This window comes from Chelon labrosus, assembly GCF_963514085.1.
Source record: "Chelon labrosus genome assembly, chromosome: 23".
Classification (NCBI taxonomy): domain Eukaryota; kingdom Metazoa; phylum Chordata; class Actinopteri; order Mugiliformes; family Mugilidae; genus Chelon; species Chelon labrosus.
Genome location: NC_140356.1, coordinates 12,191,981 through 12,214,646, shown reverse-complemented (window position 1 = coordinate 12,214,646; position 22,666 = coordinate 12,191,981). Strand labels below are relative to the sequence as shown.

Sequence of the window (22,666 nt, the reverse complement as noted above, 5' to 3'; positions counted from 1 at the left end):
GTAATGAAGAGATACAAAGATGGTTACAATGGACACACCGATACACCACAAAAAAGACAAGACAGAGAAAGAGACAAACGAGCTCACAAGTGGACAGAAGGTGAAATATTAAATGCAAAGAGAAGACAGGTGAAATGGCTGGCCCTACGTTGGACAATAACCCGATGCATCCGCAATCAGGAAAACTGTCTCTTATTACATCTGCAACTCGCCTTGAGAGATATGTGATCTACCCTCTACCCTTTCCTCAAAATTTGGTTCAATTTGGATGCCACATGAGCAGTTTTTCAGACAGCAGATGCATAATATATTAGACATTTGTACTACAGAGGATGGTTAAGGCGCAGGCCAGACAGTCTGCGTTTAAGACGAGCACATGGTGGCCTGCTGGAGGGAGGGAGAGAGATTTAAAGAGAGATTGGATGTGGAGAACGGCAGACTCAGAGAAGAGTCTGCAAAACAGAGAATGATGTATTGAGATAAGACGTGAAATCTGGGATAAACCCAGGAATCCATTACAGACATGGGTACACTGTTTTCTCTGTTGGTTTAATACTGTAAAATTAATTTTAAGGGCTAATGTATTAGTTCGGTTCACGCAAATTTTAACCATGTTTACTAAAATACTTTATCAATATGTAAACTAATAAAGATTACTGATAACTATATAGAGTAAAGGAGGCTGAGAAGACTGCTCACAGTCACTTACACTGCTTGTCTGGGACTATAATACAAAGCACTATTATATATACTATTATACTACTACTAATCATCTGTGTCTGTGTCATCCAGCTTTACTTATAGAATATTAGACTCCAGTGTGGCCAATATTCCTCATCTTTTTCTCTCTCTTCCTTCCTCTATGGTTCTCACCACCACTGCGGGTCTTAGGGGCTACATTTGTGAACCTACAGGGGTGGAGAACAGAGCAGGTAGGCTGGCCCTCCGCTGCATGCCCCTGGGCAGAGAGGGGGCAGGGTGAATGGGCAGGACCGTCTCCAGGGCCTTGGAGAGGCGCCCAGCGAACGTGTCCTTCTCAGCTGTGAGAGGTTTGCAGGGGGAGGTGGCATTGCGGGAAGACGAGAAGGACAGGTCTGGAGGAGGTGTGGTGGGCTGTTTTGGAGGGACGGCCAGGGGCGAGGGAGAGTGAGAAAAGGAGAAGGAGGAAGGAGGGACGCAAACAGACATGCTACGACTTCGACGGCAGCGCGACGCAGGCTGGCGGTCAGGGAGGGGTGATGGAGGAGGGTGGGACCAACATGGAAAACAAACAGAAATTTAAAAAAAACGGACTTAAACAGAGAACAGAACAGTGACAAGACAGAAAACTAAATCAAATGTATGATAAATAAAATAGTTAAATGTCACACTCATATTTACAATGAGATTTCTTAATGGAGTGAAACCTTTACATGTTTTATAACATCCTGTCAAAAATATACAGCATAACAAATTTCACACAACTTAAATGGGAAAAAAAAGACAAATAAAAGACAAAAACAACAGTTCAGGTCAATAAAATAAAAAAAATAAAAAACACATTACATAAAAAGAAAGGAATGATTTGTGATGAGTAAAGTCAGATTATCTACTCCTCTGGCTCCAATACATTGCCTTTGAGGATGAGGAAATAGGCCTGACGTTACTTCAAAGAGAGTCCTAAAATGCCCAAATCATTATTGAGTTATTCAATCAATCAGTGAACAAACTGAATGATCAGCTCAGTCCGAGAGACAGCTGATTTAAAACATTTTCTGCCATCAGATGACCTTTTGGTTGCAAATGAACTCTATTAGCAACCACTTCACTGGATCCACTCATGGGCAACAAGACTATGGTTGAAACAAGCATGGAGAAAACCGCTGAGTGAGTGTCGTCAAAAGGAGAGTCCTATGTCCTATGTACTATGTCTCAACATTTTTGTGTTGTTTCCAATTCAATATAGGGCTCAAGTAAAAGTAATGCCATCTATCTAATGATCACATCTATTAAAAATAAATAGTTTTCACTCATTCTGCAAGACCCGCATATAAAACACATCAGGCCTGATGTGTGCCCGAAGCGTGAATTAATGAAACGTCTTAAATGATCAAAACAAAGAAATGATTACAGTGAAAGTACATAAGTAATGGTGACTGAATAAACAACTGATAGATCCGTACATTAGGGGAGCATTACAAAAATATATGGATCTTAGGGTAGCATACAGATAAAGGAGGATTGAAAGACAGAGAAAGATGTCTGATAGGATAGCAAGAATGTGGGAAAAACTGATGCATGACCTTTTTAGAAGAAACAGTGACTGGCGGACATCTCAGATGAAATAAAACAGACAGTGAATGGCGTACGATGCTGGTGTCCTGGCTAACTAAAGTTGCTGACTAAAGGAAGAGACATTTTTGTGTGTTTTACCATGACGATCGTTTAAATAGCTTTTCTCTGACCGACAAACTTTTTTTCTATCTGTTAAATTCAGTTAAATAAGTTGGAATGCCAATAAGTTGTTGGTCTGTGAGACTATTCAATACCTTCTTCTACTTATTTTCTTGTGGTTGAAGAAAAAAAAAAAGCACTCTCTTGTGTATTTAGTTCAACAATTCCCATGCCATTTACAAACACTGCAAACTTCATTCCAGCTCACTCCAACGTAAGACACGGCGCTCACTTCAAACCAAATCTGCGATCACAGACAACTCGCACCGATACTCGCAGGTGCGACCGGACTGTCGCGCGTAACGTCTAATTAAAAATCACTTACCATCGGCTGCGGCGGCTGGGCATAACCTGGGTGTTGCTGCGGGTTAGCGGAGGGGGTGGAGGGGTAGAGGGGCTGGGGCTGGGGCTGGGAAGGGAGCTGGGAAGAAGGGGGGCAGCTGTACGACATGGTCAGCTGACCGAGGTGGGGGGAGTCTGAGGAGAAAACCAAGGAACCCTGGCCGCTGTCCACACCTCCTTCAGCTGGGATAGAAAGACAGAAGCATGTGTTAAAGCACAGCTATGTAACTGTTGCTAAAAAGAAGCAATAGCGGCCTCTGTGGCCACATGGGGTAATTACATGGCTCTAGGGCAACAAAAACTAGCAATTCTACTGTCTACAGCAACAAGTCCTGTTGCATGTTCCGATGCCTGACATTGTTGTAACCCTGTCCAGTGCAGAGTAGATCACAGGCTTGATCCTCACAAGATCGTGTATTAAGTAGGGGTGGGATTTTAATGCGTTAATTGCGATTAATTACAAAACAATATTATCGCGTTAAAAAAATGACACATTTAATCGCAGTTTGCATTCCAAACAACGCGGAACGTTTACCAAGTAGAGGAATCAGATGAATGTATGTCGCTAGGACTAATGGAAGGAAAATATTTATTTTTTCTGTTTTAAATTGAAATACAATGCATTTTTCCAGACATTAAAAGAGTTTACAATATTCATGTCTGTGTCTATTATATGATTCACTAAAATCCATTTAAATTAAAAAATTGTGCTTTTTGGGGCAAATATTGTTATGCGATTAAAATGCGATTAATCAAGATTAATTACAAAGCCTCCAATTAATTAATTAATTTTTTTAATTGAGTCCCATCCCTAGTATTAAGGTATTCAAGGGCCTCAGAAGGCAGAAACTTGAGATTGTGATGACCCGCTATTTCGACTAGATTGACCATTTGTGGTCTTACATGTGTGTGAGATGCCGGTCTGCTGGTAGTGAAGCTGCTGCTGATCCACTTCAGTGTCCTCTGTCTCCGTCTGCAGGCAAGTAAACAGACATTTTGGTCAAACCGAAGTAAAATAAGGAAAAAAAAAAATCACATCCATGGTTCACATCCAAAATCCAAGCTTCCACAGCTGGGAAGGGACGAATGGGACTTCCATAATATGACTTTGGCTATGATCACCGGCAGCTATCTGTCTAACAGTCCTACAAACCTGTGTGTGTGCTTTAAGACTCTCCTGCTGCTGTTGCTGTTGCTGCTGTTGCTGCTGTTGCTGCTGTTGTTGATGTTGCTGCTGTTGATGTTGCTGCTGCTGTTGATGTTGCTGCTGCTGTTGTTGCTGCTGCAGCTGTTGTTGCTGCTGCTGCAGGTGTTGTTCAGCTTCCAATTTTCTCTTCTCCTGTTCCTCTCTTACCAGCTGCCTCTGCTCTCTCTTCCTTCTGATCAGAGACACGCGGTCCTTGATCGCCTTGGCCATGGTCTTATGGTCTCCCTCAGCAACGTAGCCAGACTCAACCTGAGGAGTTTGGAGTGAGAAGTCACACAGACAACCCACAGGCTCCATTAAAGTGGATTCATCAATGCCTCCAGAACTTTACACGTCAATCTTTTCCCTTCCATCCGAACGATGTCACCTAAATCAGTCACTTTCTCCTGCCACCAACGAACCCTCCATTCACCGTACATACCATTTCCTGAGCCACATCTTCAGGGACGTCCTTGATCAGGTCAAAGGAGAACTCGATGGCTTCGTTGTCTTTGTATTTGCCTGCAAACATTCATTTATGAGCATGTAAGAAAAGCTGTACACGCTGATGAAAAAAAAAAAACGAGGACAAATAGAGTTAAATAGGTATTTTTTTTAACAGAAATGACATTTAATTATAAAGTGAAATCATTTCTTGCCTTTGAGCTTCTTGACGTCTTCTATCCTGAGCCACAGTTTAATAGCAATCATCTCCCCATCGTCCTCTTCTGCCAATTCAACCCTGACCCCTGTGTCCTCCTGGAAGAACGCATGGTTCAACAGGATCTTTATGGCATACCTAGAGGAGTCAAGAAGCTACCTTTAGCTGGAGACGGAAAGACTTGATTACAGAAAATGACAAGGAAGATGCACTTCCCATATTGTGACATTGCTTGGTGCAAGATTGGAGTGTTGTTGGATAAAAGATAATGAATCATCAAATTTCCAAGGTAATGAAAAGAAAAGAGAGTGCAGGAGAAGGATACAGTTGCTTTGGTTAAGCTTCTAAAGTAGCAGACAAAAGGCTATAGTGGATGTGTTGGCAGACTCTCAGAATGGGGAGAGTGAACAGTACGCTTTTATTTTAAACCAAGAAGCTGTGAGGGATTTAGAGAAAGGAGGATTTTACTGTTCAGCCTTTTTTCCCACCCATGTAGAATAAAATTCAACTTTTTAACACTGAAATCAAATGTTGATGCCTTAAAAACTATGATGAACATGAATACAAATCCTATGAGGTTGTTTTCATGTTTGGAGTTCATAGCTTTTGTTTGTGTGACGCACCTCTCGTCCTTGTTTGTCCTGATGCAGCCCTCTATAATTTCCTTCACCTCAGGAATGGCTACCTTGTCAAAGCTGCCAGGCTTCACACCCTGCACAGACAAAAACAGGAGAGCAGTGAAGGGAAGGAAGCCGCACGCAAGGGAGAGAAGAGTTAAAACACTGCGCCGTTGTTTCTCACCAATGAAGAGGTGAGATTCACTGTGAAATTACATTAATTTGATCCGCATGCCTTTACAGTTCCAGAAAACAGATGTCCAGCTACAACCACTCGATTTTTCTCATGCGTACGGTAATCTATCTTAAAAACAAGCACATTATCAAATAACGTCAATCCTTTCAAAAAAGATTCACTGATTAAATTAACTGTATGAAGCCAAAAGGTAAAACGTTTCACACTCTAAGGTCCTGGATCTGTGAGGGACTCTCCAGGGGTAAATTCCACTTAAACCCAGTTGTCCTCCAAGGAATAAATAATGAATCACGGCCTTTCAGAGCCAATTAAGAGTCCTAGAGCACATTTTGAAGGACAACACTAATGGAAAAGAATCAGCAGGAACCAATTGAGAATCTTGGCACCAACAGGAGGTTGTTCTAAGGCACAAAACTAATAGACACTGTGGAAAACGTCCAACTGAATTAGACAAAAAAATAAATAAAACGGGTATGAAACTAAAATACAAAATGTACAACTAACAGAAGATAAACCATGAAATGCGGGGTCATAGTGCTTGATGATATTAGGTGGAAATGGCCAACTAAACTGTAGAAAAAGGATTTTGGTACTTCGGAGGACCCATCGTGTTTCAGCTACATAGTTTGCCTGAAGGCATCGTAACGACCAGAACGTTCATCTGAGTACATTCACTGGGTTAAAACAGGAGTATAAAAGACAAAGTCAACCAAGAAGGGAACAGAAGATAAATCCTGAGCGAACAAAGCAAGTCTCCTTGTTGAGTAGTGCTCCCCTGGAAATAAAGTCATTGAAACATGCAACAGGCTCATGAAGTAATCGACGAGGCATGAAAGCAATTTACACAGAATTTTCCAACAGCAGAAATCTCTTTCCCTAAAATGCACAGGATATATATACGATAACTTACCCCGCAAGTATTGAGAGAAAATAAGTTTTAGTCTTAACTGGGTGACTGACAGAAGAGCTCCATCTCTATCTTGACATGCAAACTGGCAAATGATCACTTCCTTCTGCTCCTCCCTGCAGCCCGGTCCTCCTTTAATTCTCTCTTTTTGTTCTTACCTCTCCTGATACCCCACCAGTTCACCATTACACAACAACTGCCATCTCTCCTTCTCCCTCTCTCCCTCTCTCTGCACACACACACATTTTGAGATTCCAGGGCCAAACAAAGTTAGGACTGATGGAGGAAGTAATGATATTAAGCCTGACAGAAGAAGGGAGGGTTGGACAGAGATGGAGAGAAAGCTAGATTTTAGTTTAATAAGGCTGATTGGAGGTAAGGAATGTTCCAGGAGGAGAAGGGCCATGAGGCATGTCAACAACACTGGATGTCAAGGTATAAGAAGATAAGCCCCCACTGTTCTGGCAAAGCAAAAATAAAAATAAATAATTTTAATTTGAGTAATTCAGTATTTTAGAGGGTTAAAGGCAAAATTATCCACGAGAATAAAATCTGAAACTATAAAAATCAATTATCTCACAATCCATCAGATGTCATTAAAGTCACACACAGTTTTGGCTTTTAGAGCAAACCATAACTGTCTCGATATGCTGTACAGTTTTTATTTTCAGGAGTTCCAGGCGAAAGATATGAGGGGTTAACTATCCTAGTGAGGGGCAGACAGAAGGAGAAACAGAGGGTGAAAAGCTGGTCGGGTGGATTAGGCAGTGAAATGAAAGGAAGCTGTTGACTGCGGCACCCCGGGGTCGTCACAAGGCTTCGGATGTATGCGCGTGTGTGTGACAGTAACAAATACAGACAACGGAATATTTTTGCGAAGCTCTCCGTCGCTTCCGGACCGGTGTGCGGGGCCCCACTGCGAACTCACAATTCAAAAACACACGCACGCAAACTGAACTGTGAACCCGGAGGCCGAGTCCACTGCGATAATCAAATAGGCTTTGATCAAACTGAGGATGCGATTAGGGGAATTGTGTGAGGAGGGAAACGCAAGGAGGGAGAGACAGGACAGGATGGCACGGCAGATGGATATAGAGATCGAAATATAACGTCTGAATTTATTCCATCGCATTAAGCTTGAATTAAATTAAGAGATTCGGAGACAGAAAGACGACAACGGGAAGAAAGGCAGTCGCAGGGAAGGGAGGTGATCTTAATCCAAATCCTTTCAATTTGAATGTGCCAGTCAGATAGTATGGACGGGCGGTAAAGGGATTTTATCAATTGCTTTGCTGAAATGAGAATCTAGTCAGGAGCAGGAGATGCATAAAAGGATAGGAGTGTGAAATCACGTGTGTAAATAATGTGAAAAGGTAAAATTATCATCTATCAGAGTTGCATGTTTAAACTGGTAGAAAAAGATGCGTCAAATTTTAAGGTAAGACTGAGTAAGGTAAGGATGAGGCTCCACTCATCGGCAAGCAATCGTAAACTTCTTCTAAATCAGTGACAAGTACATCATCAGATTATTTGACGTTTCCAACAAAATAATATACGAAACTGATATAAAAGCTGTGATAAGATAGAGAGAGAGCGGCAGAGAGATAAGAGAGCTAATGGAGGGGATAGAGGAGGACAGAGAGAGAAAGAGGGATTTCTAGTAAATTCCTCCGGTCCATTAAACATCACTCTCTGCCTCCACAAGGCTGAACCCTGTGAGGACAGGAGAGTGTGTGTGTGTGTGTGCGTCTGTTGAGGTGATGACCTCAGCAGCACTCGACTGAAAACAGCCTCTGATTGCATCTGTTCCTCTCCGTCTGTGTTTTTATGTCTGTCTTGTTTTTGTTTTTTTGTTTTTTTCAGCCCCTCATAGTGCTTCCAGCCAACCGTCATCTGAATTTCAGAGAATTGGAAATGTAAAGGGGTATTAGCTAAATGTCTAAATGGATGGTGTGATGCCAGTTATTGAGGGTTGGGGTTGACAAGACTCCTTGCCAACTTTCAGAAAACATCAAAAAACTCTTAAATCGTCAAAGTGAGCTAATGATGTCAAGCCGTCTTTGATAGTTTTAGTGACACCAGTTGGGTACTAAGTGGAACTAATCTCAACCCTGAGGCATTGAGGCAACGACCGATGGCAATGACTGCCACAGGGGAAACGCTGTCCACGACTTTCATTTCTACCACCAAATATCAGGCTTGGAACGCCAACTCAACCAAAGGCAGCGGCAACATTGACAGGATTTACATTTCAAAAAGAAATGTCTGCACGCTAGCAATATTTTTTGTGTTCTGCTGCTTTCATTGGGAAACATTTCTGGTGGAAATATACAAGATGGCGATCAGCAGCTGGAAATCCCATTGGCGACAAACTGTACAGTGACAGGTGATGAGCAAAGCCAGGCTCTGCCCACAAAAGGTTTTGTTGGGGATAGTTGGTCTGGAGCATAGACTGTATAAAGATGGACGGCGGAACAGCTCCTCAAAAGTGAAGCCAAAGAAAGTAGAGCTCCCCCTGGTGGCTGGCTGCAATATAGGTCATAAGCTCCACCTCCTCTATGTTAGTGGATGGGACTTGGGCCAAACTAAAACACTAAAATACACATCAAAAATTTTTTTTGGAGGATGGTTTCTGTCATTTTAGGTAGTTAATATAATGTTGATGCATGCACATGATGGCACTGCCCGTATCCCCGGGAAAAATTGCATCAGTTTGGCCAATGCAAGGAAGTTGCGACACATTGTCCATATCTATACAGTCTATGGTCTGGAGTCACTTGGTTGGGAACTGATTACTCCCCGGAAAAGATCTGCTGATCCAAGACGTCCAGAAGCCAATCAAGTGTGCAAACTGTGAACTTGAATACTTGCTGGTTGACAATTGCCAAATGCAACGGCATTTTGACTGTACTTGGTCAGATGTGTACTTTGAACCGGAACAATACTTGGGCAGTGAGTTATGACGATTCACGAGTCCTCAAAAACACAAGTACAGACATACTGAGAACAACCCTTGATTTTGTGCAGATGGGTAGCATTATTAGGCGGAGGTAACCAACCGACAATCAACCTAAAAGAAGAGGCAGGTTAGCTTGGTGCTAATGAGAGTCTTTTGACTGTCTTTTTGAGAATTGTTGAATGACTTTCCAACTCATCCTTAGACATTCAGGTGCTGCTCAACTAACCAATATAAACACTCTACCATGCTGCTACTATCTCTCATCTAGCAGAATCAGGCTCTGGGAATATTTAGCTCGGTATGTGAAGTCCCTAACAATCTCACTCTTCACCAGTGGACACTGTCTGGAAGACATTCTGGCGTCCTGGCTCTGTCTGAGGAGTTAACCAGACGCTCCTGCGATTCAAGGAAACAGACGAGAACCACGGCATCAAAACAATGAAGGTAACCGTAGCTACAGCTCTCAAAAGAGACTTCACTGACACGAAAAAAAAAAAAAAAAAAGACTTTACTGCATAGCAACGGCACATGTGCCAACAATACAACAATATGCTTTGTTTCATTGTTACATTCGTTTTAATCTGACATGAACGGGCTTGCTCTGTATCACTCTCTACTGGTGGACAAAAAAAGCAGAAGTATTCCTATAGTGCGACCGTTTTTCTTTGTTTTATCTTTTTGCAAGACAAACCGCGAAAGGGAGAGAAAGGGAGGAGAAAAGGGGGAGGGAGCATAAGTGAAAGAGACTAATCAGTGCAAAAACACCATCATATGACTTGATCTCCTGCAGCTCATGCCAAACTTATTAATACAGTCAGTAAACAAGTGTGCTGGGAGTGGCAGTGAGGCCAGGCGCAGAAAATGGTGGTCGGAGACAAAAATACAAACAAGGCTATTAGAGCCCACACATCACCGCCTCGATGTGGCGTCTTCACGGTCGACTACCACCACTCCGTCTCCATCGAACCGAGGAGGGAATCGAAACTTACGCTAGTAACTCGTCTGTAGATCTGGGCAGCATTTTGACATTCAGAGTAGGGGTACTCTGAGGTAGCCATCTCCAGCATGCACATCCCGAAGGCGTAGACGTCTACGGATTCATCGTACTTCTCTTCATACATCTCTGGAGCCATAAACTCTGGGGTACCTAAGAGAAAGACATTTTTTTTTTTTTTTTACAAAGTGCATGGAGTTTATAAAGACTTATATAGACTATAGATTGTTATCACTCAAAAATCAGTGGACACACTGACAGTTCCTGGCTTTCAGAGCGTGAAAAGATTCCTACACATGGCAGGAAGATGGACAGAAAAGCAGAACAATATGGAATAAATCTTGTCAGGGAGTAAATAAAAGATGAACCCCAACACACTAAACTACAAACTCACCTCCTGGTACCACATTCTTGTTCAGTGTGTGTGGATTTCAAATACTTGAGGTCTGCCTAATTACGACAAAAATGCTGCGAGAGCTACTAAGCATATCATTGTTGCCTCAAGTGCATGAAAATATGTGAATTGCTGTCTGAGAAAATGTGCGATGTGTGAAATACTTGCGGCGAGCTCTTCGACAAGGCTACCCAAAAGCAGCCAAGTTATAATCTCGACTTGTGTGTTTAAGTGCGTATTGTAAACAGGGCGTGTACATCTGGTGTGTGTGTGTGTGCGCAGCCATTAACATCTCCAGACAGCTTAATCCTAGTTTACTGGCACATTGACTGGAGAGTGTTTCACTTTCCAAATACCTGCGGTTTGCTTTAACATCCAGACACTTTAGAAGCAGTAAAATTAATCTACAGTAGGCGTGTGTGATGTGTACAGAATTCATTCATTTCTTTTCTTACACGACTGTGTGGAGGTAGCGCAGTTAATGCCACTGCAAACTCAAATAATTCATCTCCACCTACACAAATCTAAATATTTCATTCTGGTGTACAACTTTGTGACAGCTTTAGTTTTTGTGTCTTCACTGGATGTGTGCACGCGCTTTCCTACCAATGACGCTCTTGGCAAACGAGGCCCTCTTCAGCGTGGCCAAGCCCAGATCTCCTATCTTCACCGAGCCAGTGGGCCCCGTGATGAAGATGTTGTCACATTTCAGGTCCCTGTGGATGATGGGCGGAGCTCTGGTGTGAAGGAAGTGGAGGCCTTTGAGGATCTGTCTGCACCACGAACGCAGAACCTTGATTTTCATCACCTTGAAGCGCTTCAGGTAGCTGCAGGACAAAGAAATCAAAACATTGGAGATGAATCAATCTTTGAACAGAGGAGAGAGAGATGCAGTTTAACCCTGCAACCGCTTGTTAGCGGCTATGCAGCCTGTTCAAGTGGCCAACAAAATCACCAGGTAAAGACACAAAGCTGTTCTGTTGTGCTTTTCATATCATACGTCACAAGCGGCGAAGCCTCGTCCTACTGAGGTTAAGGGCTACTCAGATGAACGCTGAAACCATCCGACTAATTATTCCAACTTAAAGCATAGAGAGGCACACAATATCCAAATGACGTGCAGTATAAACTTTACATAACCAAAGTGGATCATTATCAGACAATTGCAGCTTATGAAGACGCATCCTAAATACTCAAATAGACCTAAATGCGCAGATACAAACATAATACAAACACATAATTCTTCAGTCTGATTGATAGAGATTCAAACGTAACCATTTAGAGACCCTGAATAAAATTATCCAATAAGTGTTGACATGCTTCACAACATAAGTGGTTCTACCCAATTTGGAGCAATTTATTTGTCAATTTCAACTTCTCTTTCAACACTCATCAAGTCTTTTAGACTTGTGTTACCTCTATGTTTGTATGGACCAAACATGCACAGAGAAAAAACAATAGTAGCAGTTGTGAAAGGGGAACTACCGTTTTTTTTCTTATTTCTGGCATAAAATATGTTCGTTTAGTCACCCATATAACTTTTGTGTAATATGTATTCCTTCGGGAGATATTTAGATCTGCGTATATCCATATAGTGGGAGTGACTGGGGCACCGAAATGCAGCATCTAAATAACGCATTATCTGCCGCGGAACTCGTTAATTTCACCAATATTTTGTTATTATACGCTAGTGCTATTCCTCGTTGAGTCCGCAGTTAGCCGTTATCATCATCCGGGGTCTGTAGATTGACCTACAAACCCCGGATGATGTCTTTTGACCTGGATGATGTCGTCTCTGAGCGCCGCACGCACCCGCGACGGTCGGCTTGTTTACCTGAAATAACAGCCAGCTCCGGACTCAACGGGGAATAGCATTAGCGTACGATAACAAAATATTGGTGAAATAAACGAGTTTCGCGGCAGATAATGCGTTATTTAGAGGCTGCGTTTCGGTGCCCCAGCAAATGAAGCACCAGTGTAATGAGAATATTGGCTAATCAGATGAATCGAACTGAATCCTATTCTACGTTTTACTCCAGGCCACTGAAACCTTCCTCAGGGCATGGATGGGGGGGGGGCGATATCCAAATAATCTTGTATAATAAAAAGTGGATTACTGTCAAACTATTCCAGTTTAAAGATAAACATCATAAATGCTCACAAATACAAACAAACAGAAACAGCGGGACATTTTGTCGCCTGCAGGATTACAGACTGACGCCGCATGCCAAATAACCATTGGAATTAAAACGTATCATCTCTTCAATAAGTTACTGTTTTGGATATCGGGATAAAAAACATGTTTGAAAGAGCTTGATTTAAGAGTGGCAGCTGCACGGTCATTAAACAGCGAACACTCAAGAGCTCCGTCTTCATTCAGCTGTTTATTTATTAGCTTTAGCCTCTATTTGACCAATGTTTTAACTATTTTAACCACTTAAAATGCTTTAACAGTGTCAGGCAAATGTCACATTTTTAGATAATTCAGCAAAGATGCAAACCATCAGAGATGTTTTAATGTGTTTAGTAACAGTGCATGTGTTTGCAGTTGTGTAACATGACATCTAGCCATATATGTGGCCCTGCCCACAGCACTTATTTTATACACTTCTAATTTCCCTGATTGAGAACAACAAGTTACCGTTTAATGTGCTCCTTTTTGAAGTAATTCAGAACAGTTGTCTACTGTCTCTACCCACGTATTCCTGCTCAGAGTTACGAGAGTCTGGAAGCTATCACGGCGCACGTTGCGTGAAAAGCAGGGGAACACCCTTTGACGTGATGCCAGGCCACTGCAGAGCCAACACATATCTACACCTGTGGGTGATCAGGAGTCAGTCCACCTGGGTTTTATGTTTATATTGGAATGTGTGAGGAAACTCCACAGGGATACAAGCAGCACAGGACAGAAATGTTAAGAGAAAATTAGTCAGGAGAACAACAGGGGTATCTCTACTTCCAGACATGGAGACATGTTTTTTTTTTTATTATTAGTTTGTATAGATGAAGTCAAATTTAATTATTTAATGACAAAGCTTTTGGTTTAAGAGTGTGGAGAACACATTGACGATGCCTTTGTGCGTCACTCTCGATTAGTTCATTTAAAATTAGTGTTTTAATTCTTTGCTGAGTGTTGCCCATTTTCTCTTATCAGCTGCAAACTTCCTCTCCTCAGCGGTTTGACAAAATTAAAGCAGGTTGGCAAACAGACACATTCGGTTGGTTTATATGCACTTAATTTCAGAACTAGTTCAATAAGATGTTTTCGATTCGGGTCATGTAAACAGCAAATTCTGGATATTCCAAATCAGGCCTTTTTGTGAACACAGCAAATTGTATGACTAATTAATTAGGAGTGTAACCCTTTTCCAGAAGGTGGTTGACGATGCGGCAAACTTTGGAAAAAATAACCTTTTTGCATGCAAACATGGATATTACTGGAATATTCAGTGTCATTGCACACGTAAATAGCTTGGTAGAAATATTGTGTTTTTTGGAACAAGGTCAAAAAACGTAATACCTGGTATATCGTGAGGGAGTTGTGAGACGCGGTGTGTACTTTTAGCCAAGCCATTCATCTTTATGATGTCCTGGTACGCGCAGAGTAACGTAAATTAGCCATATTCAATTATTTGTTAAACAATGCTGGTTCCCAGAACTAAAAATTATCTTGTTCCTTGATCTATTTACTGCATTTAATTCAATGTCCAAGTGTAAACTTAGCTCGGACCAAATCTGCCATGTAATGTTGAATAGCAGCAGCTGACTTAACCACTGACTGACCCTGATCCCACTTCCTTTAGCAAACCACTGTAGCTGGACAGTTACGTGACAGCTATAGTCTGAATTTACAGGCGCAGACTATCAGTTTTTGAGATGTTAGACTACTATGGTACAGTATAAAGTGCAACTATAAGTCCAATAAGCTCCATCAGCAAAACAATATATAGCTACCCTACTTAAAGGTATATTATTAATAATTATGTTTTGATTAGTGTATAATCACACGTAACCACAAGTTATTGTGTTACAATGCTTCAAAAGGAGGTGTGAAGGTGGTGTAGCCGGTTGGGTGCAATCTGCAATCTGACCACTAGATGCCACTAAATCCCACACTCTTTACTTTAAAGGATCAAAGTACTTCTTTCGGCACTGTCACAGTAAAGCTGTGCCCTAGGACGGGACAAAAATATGACCACAACTAACAATTAATTGAATTCATCAAGAGGCGTCTCTTAAAAAGAAATGGCAGCTTTGTCCAATCGACAATGCAAATCGCAAATAGACTCAATTTACTTTCATATAAAACAAGGGCTAGGCAGCATTTGAGAAAGTGGAAGTGGAGAGTATTTGGTAGTTTTCCTAAGTTAATGAATAATTTCTGATTGATAGACTACAACATGAATCTAAAAAATACATCCTTGCTTGTATTAAATCAGCTTTAGCGTCACATGTTGTCATTAGGTCTTCCTATTAAATGACACCCACAGGTTTGTACTCCTATTAATAATCAAAGGAGATAATAGTTGTGGGACACTATGACACAATACTCCAGTTACACAGAGAGTTCCCACAACTTTAAATGATCAAAATCATTTGAGTACTTAACTGTTTAACTTAACCGTTAACTGCGCCAATAACAGCCCAGACTATGTGGGTGGACTCGCATATTTTCAGAGAGTTTGCTTTCAAAACACTCAGCATGGTAACAGATGGAAGGTAATCTTTGGGTGACTTTAAAAGCGAAAGTACCTCAAAACGAACAACGGCATACCATAATGGTTACTAAAACATTTTCCACCCTCTTCCTCACACGTAACAGCCCACCTCTCATCCTCTTCCTCCCTCGTCATCTTCCTTCCCCTTTACCTACCCTCCCTCCACTCCCTCGCCTGTCTCCTCTGCTTCCTCTCTCCCCCATTCCCAAGTCGGAACAGTGTTGACAGACAAGTTAAACCCTGTGGCATGCAGCGCTGAAGTCACACTGCACAATGCATCCCTCCCTCCTCGCGATCACTCGACCGTGCTCCCATTTCGACACACGTACCCGACTTCACAGACGTCTTTGCACTTTAAAAAGCATGCAGATATTAATGTAAACACTGAACGTGAACAGTAAATACACTTAACATGCACGAAGAGGTAAGTGAAGACACATAAAGACGGCGCAGCAGCACCAACAAGTCTTCCTGCCTCGTCCTCTCACACATGCACACATGTACAGTAGATAAGGGGCCTCTAACACGCTGCCGGTCAGTATTTCCACCCTCACCAGCTCCCTCCTTCCCTATCAGTCCTCCCCCTCTTGTCATCTACCGGTCTTTTTTCCACCGCTTCAGAGTACTAGAGTCCCTCTCCTTTCTGAGTCTTCATCTGGATGACAGCCAAATCCCTGCGCAGCCTTGATCCTGCTCATAAGCGCACTTGCATACACTTGCAAAAAGATCTGGGTGCACGAAGACTGCCATTTCTTGCATACATAATGTTGCACAGAAAATTTGGCAGTTTAGCTCTACAAATGGGAACGTTACATAGTTTTTTTTGGATAATACTTTAAGTCATTTTTACTGTAAAATAATGCAATTAGTAGAATAATAGATAATAAAAATAATCATCAGTTGCTTTGCTATGTATGCATTCTATATGTATGGTATAATCAGAGCATCACCAATCGTCCATAATTCTATTTTTGCTGACCAAGATATCTGAATTTAATGTCCTTCTTTTCTCCTTTTTCCATAGAAGTTACAGAAGCGGTTGGAAAACAGAACTATTTTTTTATGAATGAACTGCATACATAGAGAGAGTCTGTACAGAGGCTGCATTTATTTTGAAATATATGTAGTTTTTAGGCTTCCAGTGGAGGGCGCTACTGTCCTTGGTAGTACTGTACTGTACCAGAGTTAATTCTCTCACTCTGTGGTCACAGGTGGGTCGTTCTACCTTTTAAAGTAGAGGTAATTGCCTATTAATCCGACTATTTGTGCATGAACCTCCCAGACCGTGGTTTCCTGTCTACCTCTCGGTCACTTTGGCTTAAAACCCAGTGTAACCATCAGTTTAGTCACCCAGGAATGATGTCAGGAATGAGAGGAATCTGCAGCAGAAGCAGCAGCTGGCAGGTGGGCCAATGTCCCGCCATGCACTGTATGGCGCTGGCTGCCACTCACCCAGCCTTTTATTGTATCGTGAGCTCAACAATCACATCTATTCTAGACGGGAGGGACACTGGCATTCAGTCATGCCATGTACAATGACAGTCACAGACATCATCAATTCTCCACGCTGAATTTTGGGTGGGGGGCGGTTAGGGGTTGAGGAGAGGCACTGACGGATGCCTGTTGTTCTGGCAGCCAGGCGCTCGATGTAGAGGGTCACAATTAGAAATAATTTCTAAAATTGTTTTGCGAGAAAATGTTTGAAACACTTTAGCTTGGAAGCGGTTTGACAGTGTTACAGTACTTTAAGGCCATAAACGTGGACCTGCATATCAATACTGTTCAAACCACACACTAGTCATATGAGGCAACACCCACAGACGATCCTATTTTAACCTCAACTTACCACCAGCCTTTATTAGCTATTTGGATGAGTGGCAAAACATCTTCAAGAAACTCTACAAGTCCATGTGGCCATGTTTCCGCTTGTTTTTTTTGGATATACTGTTCATAACAGTATGAAACACATACTCCACATAATGAGTCAGACACACTGGCTGACCCACTAACAACTGTAATTAGCACCAATATCCTACTGGGATGTGAGGTGCTTATAGCACTGACGCGATAGGTAAAAAACCTCTTGTTGGTTTGAAAGAGGATGGCACAGGTGTTTCAACAAAAAACAGGAGGTGAGTCATTGCGTGTACTGAGAGAGTTTTTCAAAAGCAAATGGGAAAAAAGGATGCTACTGTGGATGTTGAAATTTTTTTCTAGGATTTGGTAGATAATTCCTGTATATTGTTCTTGATGCTGTTACACCTATGTCCAGAATACATTCAAAAGCTGAAGCGATCGTGTTAGGGTGTCCACAAATGACAAACTTATCACTATGGAAAAATGTACTTTATCTCTCATGTACTCACGTTTTTAATGTGCCAGATGTCATGAGCTCTGTGACGAGAACAATACATTTCTTTCCCTTGCAGGGACCCTCCCAGGAGTCGTAGAAGCGGACAATGTTAGGATGCTGCAGACCCTTTAACATCCCGGCCTCCTCTTTGAACCGCTGGCGCTCCGACTTGGACAGCTTGCGATCCTGCACACAGGACAGAACGGGAAAATTAGTCACAAAACAATTCATCGCGCCTCTGAAATCTGGAGGGAAGAAATACTTTCTCCAACAAACCATGCCGCATCAACAGTTCAACAGTATAGCCAGAGCAATTACAATCAAATCAAGTGGTTTTGAGGGTAGAGCGAAACAGCTAATCAGAAGAAGAGAACCAAAAGGTTAAGGCAGAAAGGAAGGGGGAGGAAAGGAGAGATAACAAATGCGCCATTTTATGGTCTGACAGCCATAAGTAGAATACCATTTACATCCAACTCTGATGAAGCAGGGTACTAAAATACAAATGCAGATGAAACGTGAAACCTGATGCTATCAGAACATGTTGCTATAGTACTCTGGAAAAGGATGTGGACAGGGATAAAACAGTCCTTTTATCTTATCTCAAAGAAGCAACAAACATCCATTAGTGTGAGTCTGGGGATGTGTTTGGCTCTGTCTTCCTTTGTTCTGTACGGCACATGCTGCAGTTGTGCGAGGCACTTTGTGACAAACTGGCTTCTAAAAAGGATTTATTTATTCACATGTGAAGTTGCCCTGTAAAGTTCCTCCACTGGTACAGACAAATAGGTCTGAAATCCCTCCTTGTTAGCTAGATAATCCATTAGATTTACGGTGTGTAGATGAGCAACTAATGCGCATTTTTGTTATCAATTAATCTGTTGATGAGTTGTATATGATTCAAGCAGCCTGTTTGGTCAAAACTATGGTCCAATCTATGGTGGTCTCTTTGGCGGACATTACTTATGATGTACTGTATGCCTACATTTTACATTTCCTCAGTTCTTTCTCTTCGTTCAGCTTCCTTCAACAACAAAAAAACACACATAGGGCAATTTGTATCTGTCCATATCACTCATCGATTTCTTCTTTAAAGCTGTCAGACAGTGATTGTCAAGTTTCTTTTCTATCTGGAGCATCAGACACTTCTCCTGGACATTACCTGCGTTCTATTTAATACTTCCTGATCACCAAAGACGTTGAATTCATAGAACCGTAGTTACATTCATAACCCTAGTTTCTAGCCTTTGCTATAGGCTTCACCATACTCCTAGTTGCTGTAGCCATTTCTTTCGCTATAGTTGCTTCTCTCTTCAACTCTGGCAAACAATCAAACAATCATTCCTGACCAGCAGACCACTCACTCAAGTGGCTTGTTCACCTGAAGAAGAGAAATGACCAAGGGATTGCAGACATATGCACATGTTGACAGTGTTTGTGTAATTCTTCTCACTGCCAGCAGGGGGACAAAATGTTTTGCAGTGTAGCTTTAAGTGCAAACGATATGAATTATTTTTTCTTAAGTCTTCTCTGAAAAACCATCATACCATGTCCTGGATGACTGAGAATCCTCACAGATATTGATGATTAATATAAAACCCACCACTACCACTGCACCAGAATGAAAACGTGGCTAAAGAGAACAGATTAGTCTTATCATAATTGCGTCAACTTGTTGGAAAGGCCATTTATTTTTATGTTATAGTGTTCCTGCACTATAGCATTAAGTGCTTGCATTTAATTTTATTATATCAGTCAAGCCTCTGCTTAACTGGAAGGCGAGAGCCAGGAGATGATAATATGCTATACCCTCAGATCAGATAAATAAGGCATGGTTAGTCACTGGCTTCCTTCTAATAAACACTTCCAACTTGTTTCCTGAAACACACATAAAATTCCCTTCCCTCATACTTCTCATTGTTTGGCTGTAAATCACGGCCTATAACATTTGCACCAAGCTTTAACTTTTAACGTTTTTATCTGTAGCGGTCATTGCCACCCTGCGAGAGCTTGACCGTAACAAGCTAAGAAAGGAAAGTTACAGTCTACATTCTTTCATCCTGAAGGGACACTGGCCTCTTAGAAATATCTCGCGCACATACACATGAACACACGGTTTAATGGGCATTCCAACTCTACCACTGATACCTCAATAAACACAGACGCACAGGGCAGCGTGGGCGGGTCAGCGCTTGTAAAGGACTTTGAGCAGGCACGCATGTGCGCGTTTTTACATGGACACGGGTGTATAAGGTTCCATGCATACGTATCAGCTGTCATTTCAAGTGAACAAAAGCTTAAATATTTCCTAAAGGTTCCTTAAAAAAAACCACAAGCAATTCAAATAAATATATTCTTTGGTAATTTGTCTTGGCTTGCGTATCAGTTTTAGTTTTAGTGAATGTCAGCGTGTGTTTATTTGCTTTTGGCTTGGTGTGTTTGAACAGATTCTAGTTCCTCCGCCAGATGTGTGTCTAACCATAGCTGACACATTCAGCACATCGCTGCCCCCAAAATAAACAAAATCAGCTCCGCCTGACCACGAAAAAATAAGGAGACGAAACCTCAACACTTTAACCTAAATGCGGTCTGTGTCTATGAATGATTAAGTTGCTCATCACAAACCTTCCTAATAGTGTGTTGGTCCACCTTTGGGTGCCAAAACAGCCCTGACCTGTCAAGGCGTGGACAGCCCCTGAAGATGTGCTGTGGTATCTGGCACAAAGATGTTAGCAGCAAATCCTTTAAGTCTTATAAGTTGCAAGTTGGGGCCTTCATAGATTGAACTTGTTTGTCCAGCACATCCCTCAGATGTTGACTGGATTGAGATCTGGGGAATTTGAAGCCCAAATCAACGCCTCAAACTTGTTGTTGTGCTCCTTAAACCATTCCGAAACAATTTTTGCTTTGTGGCAGGGCGCATTATGGTAAATACTGACCACTGAAGTCTGGGAACACCCCATAAGAGCTGCAGTCTTTTAGATGCTCTGACCCAGTCGTCTAGTAATCACAATTTGGCCCATCAAATCCTTCCCCTGTCCATTTTTCATGCTTCTAACACATCAACTTTGAGGACAAAATGTTCACTTACTGTGTATTATATCCCGCCCACTGACAGATTAAAACAAACGTGAAAGAGATGTTCCAATTAACCTGGAGCAAATAGAAATTTGAGCTTTTGAGAGGAAAACTGTGACACACATCCAGAACGTTTCATAATGCCTGTGACCCTTTTAGAGGATGAAAGGGAACAAAACAGCCAGGTCTACAGATGAACCCAGAAAGAGCAGCAGGACCGACACAAACAATGCTTGTGATTTTATAGCAGTATGGTTGACAGAATACACAGTAAGAAGAACAGGAAATGGCAAAATGTCATATTCAAGCAGCATTTAAAGAAGCAGAAATAATTTTTTTTTTAAGGTGATGCAAGACATTGGAGGTTAGACACCTACTCGCTGCAATGTTATAAGGATTATCTCCATGGCAACCAGTTCCAAAAAGAGGTCCAATGACGACACTTTGACTCCGGTTCAACTGTTTAGTGGTTTCATTGAAAAACATCTGACATCTCATAAAACGTTTTGAACCTGAGTACTTCTTTTTTTTTTTTTTTTTCAGAATCCCATTATATTACTTTCATTTGAATATGAATTCAACATTAAAAAAAAAGCAAAGCAGCCAGTGCATTAGTGCAAATCATCTGAGGCAAAGACAATGCTCGCCTTCAATCATTCAAATGGTTTAAAGCTACAGTACCAGATTTTATAACAGAGCCACATAATCCCAAACTCCTCAGATACAGGGTGATTACAGCTGGCACTGCCCTTTAGATTTAAATGAACAGGTAATAACCAGACAACACACGCTGTATCGGTCAATGACCAAAATAACCACAACGAACAAATGTCGCTACAGAAAAGCTTTTAGAAAAAACTTGGGAGCTACTTTAGAGATTAGGACAATCTCAGAGGTGATGATCTCATATTGTCATATTGTATAACCCGGGGCCTCATATATCATATGACTTTCACACACACATGCACAGTGGGAAAGGGAGGATGTCTGAAAGCTTCCGTGTGTTTCTGAACTGTATTAGTGTGTGTGTGTGTGTGTGTGTGTGTGTGTGTGTGTGTATAGCCTGTAAGAGCTTATCCCTTCATCCTGCAGAAACCATTTCCCTGATGATAGTCCATTAGCAGCGGACACACAAAACGCCCGCGTGCGCTTACGTACCATCATATTCTCTCTCTCTCTCTTTCCGTTTGCGATCACATGACCCCGCGGTCACATGACAACAGCTGTAAGACCCGAGTGACTGGAAGCCGACTTTCCACTTCCCAGCAGCACTTACAAAAGACCCTGACCAACCATATTACGGTTAAGACACCTCAGGGCATTAGGCGATTACTTCTGCTTATTTGACTCTACCTATTGGTGTGTGTGTGTATGTGTGTGTGTGTTTATATTTATATAAAGTTAGCTGAGTAGCAGCTATGGTTAGGGTTAGAGCAGGTTTCCAGCAAATTGATGTAAATCAATCTAACATCCTCTCAAATGATGGAAACAAGACTGAGTGTGTGTGTGTGTGCATGTTTGTGTGTGTGTTGACAGAGAAAGCCGACAGTAAGTCTACTGGGCAACCTAATCCATTATTAATATTTCCTCCCTTATTCTACTGTATGACATACAGCAGAGGCTTCAATACAGACACTCAACGTGTGTCTAAAATAAGAAAAAACTTAAATTGCTGTCAGGGTGTGTGTGTTTAACTAATCCGTTTGTACTGTAAGTCTTGTTGTTGAGGCTGGATGTTTTCCTTCCCCTCACTCACTCTCTTCCTTCTTTTCCTCTAAGCTTCAAAACATCATGAGACTTGAGTTTGTCAGACTCAGAAAAATACCCTCTC

General features: G+C 41.7%; 1 protein-coding gene across 2 annotated transcripts in view; it reads right to left on the bottom strand.

Annotated features, from left to right (window-relative positions):
* wnk1b (WNK lysine deficient protein kinase 1b) overlaps positions 1–22,666 on the bottom strand; it is an 89,109-nt gene that overhangs the window by 25,564 nt on the left and 40,879 nt on the right. The window contains exons 3-12 of one of the 2 annotated variants that reach the window (XM_084573357.1): positions 17,774–17,946; positions 11,296–11,516; positions 10,291–10,448; positions 5,246–5,334; positions 4,621–4,760; positions 4,404–4,483; positions 3,929–4,231; positions 3,679–3,748; positions 2,759–2,958; positions 913–1,218 (exon numbers count right to left, since the gene is read on the bottom strand). In XM_084573357.1, coding sequence (XP_084429483.1) covers positions 913–1,218; positions 2,759–2,958; positions 3,679–3,748; positions 3,929–4,231; positions 4,404–4,483; positions 4,621–4,760; positions 5,246–5,334; positions 10,291–10,448; positions 11,296–11,516; positions 17,774–17,946 — 1,740 coding nt within the window. The remainder of the gene's footprint in view (positions 1–912; positions 1,219–2,758; positions 2,959–3,678; positions 3,749–3,928; positions 4,232–4,403; positions 4,484–4,620; positions 4,761–5,245; positions 5,335–10,290; positions 10,449–11,295; positions 11,517–17,773; positions 17,947–22,666) is intronic. The other variant, XM_084573358.1, reaches the window with a different exon arrangement.